The sequence below is a fragment of the Dipodomys merriami genome, unplaced genomic scaffold (assembly GCF_024711535.1).
Source record: "Dipodomys merriami isolate MVZ:Mamm:240054 unplaced genomic scaffold, mDipMer1.0.p SCAF_1, whole genome shotgun sequence".
In the NCBI taxonomy this organism is placed as follows: Eukaryota; Metazoa; Chordata; class Mammalia; order Rodentia; family Heteromyidae; genus Dipodomys; species Dipodomys merriami.
Genome location: NW_027202270.1, coordinates 131,193,972 through 131,204,782, shown reverse-complemented (window position 1 = coordinate 131,204,782; position 10,811 = coordinate 131,193,972). Strand labels below are relative to the sequence as shown.

The 10,811-nt window shown below is 45.2% G+C and overlaps 1 protein-coding gene across 3 annotated transcripts in view; it reads left to right on the top strand.

Annotated features, from left to right (window-relative positions):
• Smoc1 (SPARC related modular calcium binding 1) overlaps positions 1-10,811 on the top strand; it is a 167,783-nt gene that overhangs the window by 140,669 nt on the left and 16,303 nt on the right. For all 3 annotated transcript variants that reach the window (XM_070031215.1, XM_070031207.1, XM_070031224.1), the window contains exons 8-10: positions 5,183-5,375; positions 6,404-6,486; positions 8,114-8,219. In XM_070031215.1, the coding sequence (XP_069887316.1) occupies positions 5,183-5,375; positions 6,404-6,486; positions 8,114-8,219 (382 nt within the window). The remainder of the gene's footprint in view (positions 1-5,182; positions 5,376-6,403; positions 6,487-8,113; positions 8,220-10,811) is intronic.

Here is a 10,811-nt window from a genome sequence, read left to right as displayed (position 1 = left end):
ATCTCAATTGATACAGACCTTCTCTTGCCACGACTTCTTGCCACCACTATATCACCATTTTCTCTCTCTGCAAAACCTCATAGTGTGGCTATCACACCCATCACTGCTGACTCCGTGTCCTGAAGGTGCTTGGGTGTTGGTACCCAGGACCTCAGCTTGTCTGTCTGGGTCACCTTTCAGCATTTCCCCTCTGCCAGGCAGCAATTAGAAAGGAAGCCTAGCCCAAGAAGCTGAAACTCCAATCTTGAAATGTTTATGTTTGTTAGCCATTTATTCTTGGAAAAAATAAAGAAGAGAAAAGGAAAAGATGATGAGACAGACAGACAGACAGACAGGCAGAAAAAAAAAAAAAAAAAAGGTTCCCAGGAGGAAAGGATAAACTCTGGGCTCAAATGGAGATTGGGGATTAGCTGAGAATTTTGGTTTTTTATGCACGCCTTGCTCCTAATTATCATGGGCAATTGAGAGCACAGGGGCATGGGCCAGACAGAGCTGTTCTCCATGCTGATCCCATCTTGGCGGACATGTAACCACCTGGGCTCTGGGCCTGCAGACAGGGTTTATGTTTGTCTGGTTCAACCTGACCTTTCCTCTCCTGTCTCTTGTCCCACCCACTTTTGCTCAGTTTTGGTCCCTCCTTTCCCCGATGCCATGTGTACTTGGTGAAAGAGAGAGCTCTGTGTTTTCTGGTGGCAGAGTCGAGGTGCTTTTCTCTGTGTTTCTTCTTTGAGACAGTCGAAGGCTAAGTGAGTGAAGCTTTAGTCATTCATTGCTCAGGAAAAAGTGACCTAGCTCTCACTTTTCCTCTGTGCCATGTGGACATGTGTGAGTATGTGTGTTCATGTATTTTTACGTCCTGATTGTTCTCTCTCTCCTGTTATTTATTGTGTCTTTCAAGGGCATATAGATGGCCCTGGCCCATTATCCCAGCAACAGGCTAGACCTTCCCGTTTTGTTCTTCTTCCTTGGTTTTCCCAAGAAGAGATGGGGTGTGTTCATGCCAGGGTTTATCCACTTTGGGGGAGCTCCTTCCCCTCCAAACTGATAAGGCCCTCAAGAGAGTGACCCCCTGCCCTGCATTCCAGAAAACGATTTATGGATGCTTGTTGTCTATTGACATGTAACAAACTACTCTAAACCTATTGGCTTACTTTATTCTTGCACATGTATCTGTGGGTTGGTCCAGTGGTTCTTTATCTGGTTTTAAATTAGCTGCTTGACTCATCCAGGTGGAGGATTCATGGGGCTAGAGCATCCAAGATGGTTTCTCTCAAGTCTCAGCAGGTGTGGGCTATAGGCAGAACCACTTCTGCTTCCCTCTCTGTGGCCCCTTCCATCATTTTCATCAGAGTCCAGTGTATGGCTGTAAAGAAGGCATGAAGATAGGGCGGCACAATTTCTTGGGATCACTTCCTAGTAATCGACTGTATTTACTGAGTAAAAGAAAAGTTCAGATAAAGATCACATTAGTCTACTTCAGTGAAAGATGTTACTGTAAAAGAGGAAGAACATAGCTGGGCTCGAATCCCAACCCTGCCCTCATCCTAGTTGTATGATCTTGACCATCAGCCAGTCTGTGTTCCTGGTAGGAACAGTATGTAATCACACTTGTCCTAGAGCCTTGGGATGAGTGCAAAACCATAAATATAAGTAGAACTCCTAGTACCCAGTCTGTCACATTAGATAAAGACTCAAATGTTAGCTGTTGTTATTGAAGTTATAGATCTCTAGTGGTAGGTGAGTAACATATTTGATTTTAGGCTTTCTAGTTCTGAGGAAGAAAGATATTAATGCACAATCTTTGTTTGTACGATTAAGCCAGAAGGATATGGTTAGTTCAGAAATAGCTGTGCTGTGTGAACACACTTGATCTTGAACATGGCAGCCTTGGGGTAGCCTGTGACCTGGAAGAGCTCACTGTGGTGGGTGAGGGGGGGGAGGGTGGATATTTTCCTAGAATAAGTAGCTAGAGATTAGCAAAGTAAACTTGGCTGTCAGAAGCCTTGAGTAGAATCTCAGTCCTCTTCCTTCCTGTCTGAGTGAACTTGGGAATATTTATAATCTCCAAAATTCAACTTCCTTGCCTACAAAGTGTTCATAGTAATGGTGACTAGGGCCATATACTGGTGGCTCACTCCTTTAATCCTAGATACTCAGGAATCTGTGATCTGAGGATCATGATTCTATGCCAGCCTGAGCAAGAAAGTCTATGAGACTCTTATCTCCAATTAATCAGTGAAAAGTTGGAAGTAGAGTCATAGTGCTAGTAGTGAAGCACCAGCCTTGAGCATAAAAGCCCAGGCCCTGGGTTCAAGCTCCAGTACTGACACCAAAAATAATAAAGACTAGGTGGAGAAGCCCATAGTCTATTGCCTGGAACATTTACTTAAGGAATATTTATTTTAACGGTATTAGTTTTAAAAATAACTTTTAGATATACTTATAATGTAGTATGTGATTTTTTTTTGGCTTCTCTTGAATGGTCTTCCCCCATGGTATAACCACTGTTGTTACTGTATTTAATTTCGGTATCCTGCATCTTGTATATATATTTTTCTGATTTGGGGAGGGGAAGAGAAATAACAAAATGCTGAAATAAGGATACAGGATGACCCATTGTCATTGAGATGTACAAGACACTATGTTGAAAATGAATTACAACTTTGTGGGAGTGGGGGGGAGAGGAGGGAGGAGGGAGGAGTTAGGGAGGTAGGGAGGAAAGGGATGGTAGGGGAAAAACAAAGGAGGGGGTAACAATGCTCAATAGGAAAAGGACTTATTACCTTGTTCATGTAACTGTAACTCCTCTGTACAGTATCTTTACAAATATATATATATATGTATATATATATATGTATATGTAAAAGAACTTTAAGAGAGATTTTCCTCTTTCTGGAAGACAAACTGTGTACTCTTCACAAATGATTTGTGCTGTTTCAATAAACCATTCTTGTCTTTTTCTTAGAGGCCCCGGGCTTGTAGGGACTGTAATGAAGTGATAGACACATATGAAAGTATAAAGTGATACACTCTGTGTTTAGCATTTTTCTCAATTCTATGCTATGCTCCATGTTTCCAGATTAGAGAACTTTGTCCTTTTCATGATTTAATTCTCCATCACAGAAGTTGACTGGACATTTCGGAATAGCCTCCAAGGAATTCCAGAAGCCCATTAACAGACCCCAAACTCTGGGTTTGTATTTCTCCCACCCAGTTCCTGTCCACATGTCCACAGGCTTCAGAACTCCAGGGGTATGAAGCTAGGTTCATCTCTCTTGCTACACTGGGGGTTTCCTCCTCCTCTTCTGGCTTCTCAACTTAGTCTGGTTTATGGCTCCGGAAGACTGGCCTGGAGAAGCCTCTGTCAGCAGTTGTTACATGAATGTGGTGGTGGTACCAATAAAAAGCTGTTTTCCTTTACCTTTGTTCCTCCATTACCTCCCTAATGGCATGAAATATGAGGTAGGAAACAAGGCTACCAAATAGGGATTGGGGAACTATTGCAAACTTTCGGGGTAATCACCTAGAAATTGCCATGTCTCTGTCCCAGCCAGGGGTCAAAGTCAACACCCAGGTTCTCCAGTTCCTCTGTCTCCCATTCGGTTTCTAGTTCTTTCATAAGCGGCCTCTGGATGTTGTCCTGAGGTAGTTATCATGGGCAGGGAATCCCTAATCTGATGTTCATCAACTGTTTTAAACTCAAAGTCCTCAGCCAAGGAAATGCTCTTTAAGGTTTGCTATAGCTACATTATGAATACAATAGTTGCTTTTTCTTTCCAAAGTTTGGAAATTGTATTTCAGTATTGAATATGCTATACACACCTGTCTATTAACTCTGAGACTTTTCAGATTCCTAGAGAAATATTCAGCATTTTTCCCAGCAGTGAGAACAAGAATGGTTTCTGCATCATCTAATCTCATGTGTGTGTATGTGTGTGTGTGAGCGAGAGAGTCAGACAGAGTAAGTATTGGGCCCTGAAATCAGGGTCTCATTTGGCTTTTTCACTCAAGGCTATCACTCTACCACTTGATCCACCCCTCTACTTCCAGCTTTTTGCTGGTTCCTTGGAGCTAAGATTCTCACATGCAGCATCTTCAGATCTCAGCCTCTGGATATAGCTAGGATTATAGGCATGCACACCAATGCTTGGCTCATCTAGTTTTTATGACATCATTATGCTTATTTGTATCTGTGTCCATCTACTACGTCATATGCTTCCTTGGGGCCTTAGGTATATTGCATCATTATTTCTGGCACCAGTTTGTGTTGCTCATTTGTGTTGTGTTTAGAGGGCAGAATGGCTCTCAAGGTTACCAATACCATAACAAAACCACAAAGGGAAAAAAAAAAGGGTGCCAGGTGGGTTGATTGGCAACATTTTTCAGATAAGAGGCCCTGCAGGTGTGAGGCTCTCTGCAGCTGACCAGGCCTGGCACTGGTCCACTGTCTCTGCTTGGGTCTGGCTGCAGGGAGACCCAGTTTGGTTGTTCAGACACGTTCACCTATTCCTGAGGCCGCTGAGTGCAGACATCTTCCTGCTGGACCTGTTTTCTCTCCCAATGGACAGAAACAGCATTGTGAAATGGATTCAAGTCCATCAGCCTACCTCATCCAGCCAGTGCAGAGACTGGAAGGAGCCAACATTGGATCTTATTTTTGTTCCTCTTGGGTGCATAGCGCAGGTCTGTCTGAAGCTGGTGGCCTGTGGCTGTGTCCTGCCGTGTCTGGGCTTAGGAGCATCTACTTACGCAGGCATTCCCGCATTAGCTGGCAGGGCAGCCTGACTCCTGTACTCACCTCTCCTGGAGCCGGTAGACGGCGGCGTATCAGCAGGAGCTCCTCCGAAAACAGTGAAGAAATTCCAGCCTTGAGGCAAACCACTGCTTTGAGGAAGAGCAGCCTTAGAGCCCCGGCTGTGGGAGTGTTGATGAGCCCTGACAGCAGCGGTGGCCACAGGGATGGGGGTGTGAGGAGTGTTTCTTGCCTTCTTGCCTTTTTATCCTGTTTCTTGCCTTCCACACCTTTTTACCAGGTGTGGGAGACATAGCTGTCGGTGAGGTGTCATCAGCCAAGCCCTCAGCTCCTTGGGCCTGGGACCTGGTCCTTGCTGTGCTAGACATAGAAGGAGAGGCTGGTAAATCCCAGGAGTGAACATTATCAGAGGCTTGTCTTCTCTTACAGAGAAAATCCACTCGTGTGACCAGGAGAGGCAGAGCGCCCTGGAAGAAGCCAGGCAGAACCCCAGAGAGGGCATTGTCATTCCCGAGTGTGCCCCTGGGGGGCTTTATAAGCCAGTGCAGTGCCACCAATCCACTGGCTACTGCTGGTGTGTGCTGGTGGATACTGGGCGCCCACTGCCTGGGACCTCCACACGGTAAGCCCACTCAGAGCCTGTGCCTCAGGCTGAGTCCTGGGACAAAGGGACCAGCTCCTAGTTATGCTGGCCTGTCTCAGCTTTACCTCTCTCAGGTTCCATGAGAGTCAGGTCACATCACAGGAGATCAGTGTTTCCATTCTTGAGCAGATGAGGACCTGAATGCTGGTTGTAGATCTGTCCCTTTCTGGTTGTAGAAAAGTAATTACTCTGAAGCTCCATTTCTTGATAAAAGTATCTTACTAAGTCCTCCTTAAGTTCCATAGATAAAAAAAAAAAAAAAGTCCTGTGCCAGGTGCATGTGGCTCCGGCCTATAATCCTAGCTACTCAGGAGGCTGAGATCTGAAGACTGAAATTTGAAGCCAGCCAGGCAGGAAAGTCTGTGAGACTTTTTTTTTTTTTGGGGGGGGGGTCTGGTTGTGGGCCTGAACTCTGGGCCAGGGCGCTGTCCCTCAGCTCTTCACCTCAAGGCTAGCGCTCTACCACTTGAGCCATAGTGCCACTTCCAGCTTTTCTTTTCTGCTTATGTGGTGCTGAGGAATTGAACCCAGGGCCTCATGCATGCAAGGCAAGCACTCTACCACTGGACCTCCTTCCCAGCCCTCTGTGAGACTCTTATCTCCAACTAACCACCAAAATGCCAGAAGTGGAGATGTGGCTCAAGTGGTAGGACTCTAGGCTTGAGCAAAAAAGCTAGGGAACAGTGCCCAGGCCTAGAGTTAAGCCTCAGGACATGCACACACACACACACACACACACACACACACACACACACACACACACACACACACACACACAGAGTCCAGTATGCATATCTGATATTGACACCATTATCATGCTTGAGTGGTTAAAAGACATGCCTTTACATGTCGCAGTGGAACATTTATGTTAGATTAACTTGTAGCTGCTGGACAGTGCAGGGGATCTTACGTTATTAACCCTTAGTGACAGCACATCATTGTTGGATAGTAGTAGCTGAAGTAGGCTTGGTTACCATCCTTTCTTAACCCCTCATCTCTCTTCTCAGATATGTGATGCCCAGTTGTGAGAGTGATGCCAGAGCAAAGAGCGCAGAGGTGGAAGACCCCTTCAAGGACAGGGAGCTACCAGGTGGGGAGATGCTACCCTTTTGGTATCTACTTTTCCCCCTTCCAATCTACTCTGGGGCCATTTCTTGATCTAAAACAGGGAGCAGGAATGCTGGGCAGGTGGACCACAAGGAGGAGGGATGCTGGGCAAGTGGACCATAAGGAGCATGGGGTCAGAAGCCATGGGATCGGTAGAGAAGTTTGCTTACAGAGGTGGCTGTCTTGTGGGGCCTGGGCAGCATCTGCCACCTGCTCCACAGAATGTTTTCATGATGATCTGAGTGACTGAGGATGGCCACAGGGATATTGTGGGTAAGGGAATGGCATGAGACCCATGGAGAGGGGCCCTGGATCTTGGAAGGACTCGTGGGCTGTACTTACCCTTATTTATAGTGAACTCTGCTAGGGGTCACAATGAGATGAGTAAATATCGATGACTTGGAATACCATAGTCTTTACTCAGTACAAAATTAGGTGGGTATGGGTGGGAATTTGCATTCTACCTTCATGACCCATTCCAGAGCGAAAACTGAAGGTAGAGAGTCCTGCAAGTCGGGCTTTCCACGTGAGCTTTGTAGCAATCACAAAAATAGAGCTGTGGCCTCTAGGACCCTTGCTTCTAGCCATCCCTGTAACAGATAAGAATGGGGGATTCCATTGTTCACCAGGCACTAGATGTAATCTAGTACCCAAAATTGGCATGAGGTTCATAGCGTGCATGAGGCAGATTGTGTACAGATAAAGGAAGGCACGTATATGCAAGTAGTCATGAAGTCATCCTGGGGGCTAAAAGCAAGGAGATGTGAGGGAAAACCCTCCTTAGAGCCCATGCTTTTTATGAGAAGTAGTGTTTAGTAGAAGACCTGTACGTTTGGAGAGAGAAGAGAAGGTCCTAGAAGCTGCAGAGAGGTCACCATGGGTAGATTGAAGCCCATTCACGTTGATGAACGTGAGTTTTAAGGCTCCCATCTATGTGGTTGTGGGGGGGTGTTTTTCCTAGCCATGCTCTTTTATGTGGGTGTAGACATGGAACAGGAATATATGTGATGTGCATAGGGTTTTTCTGGAACACTAAGATAAGACAAGGAACAAAGGTCTTGGGACTATTTCCAAGGGAGAGTCTAATCAGCTGGAGAAGGAGGGGAGAGAGTAAAGGAGGAGGTTCTTGATAGATCTACTCATGTCAACTTGATAACCAGTGGGATTCCTCCCCACCCCACCATACCCTATACTCCAACAGTAATGCTTCTTACTCTCAGAGCAGCATTTTTTATAACCTACAATAACTCCCTGGACATTAACCTGAGCATATTAGTTCAGTATATTGTGAAGTTTCTCAGGTTAAGAACCTTGTATATTGTTTTCCTAGCTTTTAACATAGTACCTGAATTGATACTCAGCAAAAAAAAATGTGTGAGATGCAGGAAAATTGAAAGCATTACTATCCATTTAGTCTGATGATACCTTGTGGGCTCTGGGTAGAGGAATGCTGAAGGTCTATGAGCGTCATCTGGGCAGTAAATACATTCCCCCAAACGGATCAAGCTGAATAAGGATTTCCAGAAACTTGGGAAGGAATGATAGCTGAGAAGGCCATTTATTTGGTTACTTATTGGACATCTGCCTTCAAATCTCATTTTATCTTTTAGGCTGTCCAGAAGGGAAGAAATTGGAATTTATCACCAGTCTACTGGATGCTCTTACCACTGACATGGTTCAGGCCATTAACTCCGCAGCACCCACTGGAGGTGGGAGGTGAGAATGTGGGCAGGACTCAAGTCCAATAGGAAATGTGGGGCTGTGGACAGATGCTACATTCTGGAGGTTAGGAAAGCCTGGGAAGTTTGACCAGGGCAAGAGCTGGACTTCTATCCTTTTCCTGAAAACATATGCTCATGGCTTTGTCTCACCTTCTGATAAAAATTCCTCCTGCTCCTCAACCTTTCTTTTCTTTCTTTTTTTTTTTTTTGAGTTGTTTATCTCCAGCATTTGGTTACCTGGTAACAGGGCTGTCTGAAAATGTCCAGCTGTTTAATCTCAGAAGAAGGAGTGTTGAATAACAGGATGGGTGATGGGCATCTGATGAGGACCAGGAGGGAGTACAAAGCACTCTGTGATGTTTCTTCTCCTTTGAGAAGGAGAAGCCATATGCCTTTGTGGCCTTCGGAGAATTCCAAGGAGCTCTGAGTAATGAAATTGGATACTTCACAATCACATCCAACTTTGTTCCGGAGTTACATGGAAATCTTTACCTGAGGCCTAAATGTACATACTACCTGGTGAACCAGGATCTCTGGAGCCTACTAGTTTAGGTCCGTTGGGCTGGTCAGGTGGAGAATGCATGTATCCTTTTGAATGTATATGACATACCAAGTCCTTTGCTAAGGACTAGCTACCCAGGAATGCAAAGCATTTTCTTACCTTCAAAGTAGGCAGCTTATTTGGGACACTAGACCCTAGACAGATACTTGTAGACTGTGTGGTCCATGCTAGGCAGAGGTAGAAGAACAGAGGATTGTCTAGCACAGTGCACAGGAGGCAGAGAAAGCTTCCTGGAGGAGATGATAACTGAGCTGGGTTTTGAAAGCTAGGTAAGATTTAGTCAAAGGAAGAAGAAAGCCTTTCATGAAGGAAGAAAGGATATAGTGACTCCAGGAAAAGTGCACACTTGTAGTTCAGAACGGCTGGGCCTGGATGGAGAAGGAGGAAGAGTAAAAGAGTGGTAATAAAGAGATGAGATGGGCAGTGGGGAACAAGAAAAGGGCCTGAGGACATTCGAAGACTTCCAGTTATAAAACAAGGGCACAGCAGGGGTTGGGCAGGAGCCAGGGAGGGGAAGGTGGGCGTGTTGGGGTTCCTGACAGCAGCGGCCAAGGTGCCATGAGCTTAAGGATATGCAGCCTGACTCTCAGCTCAGATGGCTTCTCAAAGAGGGAATGCTAGTTTCTAATCACTAACCATCTGCTGGCAGCAGAGCTGTTATCTGCAAGGCAACTAGGTAGACAGGCCTAGGTCCCCAGGACCCACAGAAGTGGCAGGTATGGCAGAGACCACTGGCAGGACCCCTGGGTGTGCATTTGGACTGGGGGGGAGTCAGGATTTCAAGCATCACTATCAACTATTTGGCATTCTCCCATCCAAGTACTAACCAGGCCCGACCCTGCTTAGCTTCCGAGATCAGACGAGATCGGGCACGTTCAGGGTGGTATGGCCATAGACAACTATTTGGCATTCTGAAGTGGACAAATGTTTTCATTTTGACACTTCCCCCCCTTTTTTGAATCATATCAAAGTGATTGTGTACATAGTCACGATATGGTAATGTCACTAATAGATGAAAAGAATATAATAGATGCATACAGCAAGCTAGATATTCAGTTGAGAGAGAGAGAGAGAGAGAAAGAAGAGAGAGAGAAAGAGAGATGGTACATTGAGGACATTGTGCCAGGTGAAATAAGCCAGTGGCAGAAGGGCAAATACTGTATGATTTTTTTCTTGCACAAGCTATCTGAAATCTCCAAATGTGGAAAATCAGGGAGGAAAGGTAGCCTCTAGGGGACATGGAGAGAAGGAAAAGGGAGATTTTAATCCACAGACATCAAGTTTCAATCAACATTATCCTTATAGTCCACTGTACTGCTGCCCTGTACAGTTTGAGTTTTGCTAAGAGGATAGATTATGTGCTCTTAGTACAGTAAAATGCAATTTTAGAAAAAAAAAGACAAAAAGGAGAAAAAGAAAGGAAAAAGAAAATGAATGTAGTGGTCATCACCCTTGGAAACTGCTGGTCAGGGTGCTTACTCCTAGCACCCCTTGGTTGGGAGAGTCTGCAGGCTGGTTTCTAAGCATAGCACTATTGCTTCTTACCCTGCAGGCATGGGCCAGGCCTTCGCATAAAGGAGCACAGCAAAAGAGCTGAGAAAATGGGGGAGGGAGGCAGGCAGGGAGTGGGGCCACACACAGTGCTCAGCAGCTCAGTAACTAAGAGATTGCACTCCAATTGCCAAGAAGAGGGGAAGGGTGAGTTTTGACAAGGCATACTCCGTGTTACATGCCTTTTTGTGATTTATGCTTAGAATATGCAAAAATACCTGTGGTTTCATGCAAAACCAGGAATGAGATTCAGTAGTCCCGCTTTTTCCTCTATGAGCCGAAAATACTCAAAGGAAAAAAAGTAAACAATTCATAACTTTCATTACAGTATATTGTTTAACTGCTTTATTACTGTTGTTGATTTCCTACTGAGCCTTAATTTATCAATTAAGCTTTACCATAGTCCACAGGTTATATATAAAGAATAAAAACAACGGGGCACCGGTGGCTCACACTTAAAATCCGAGCCACTCA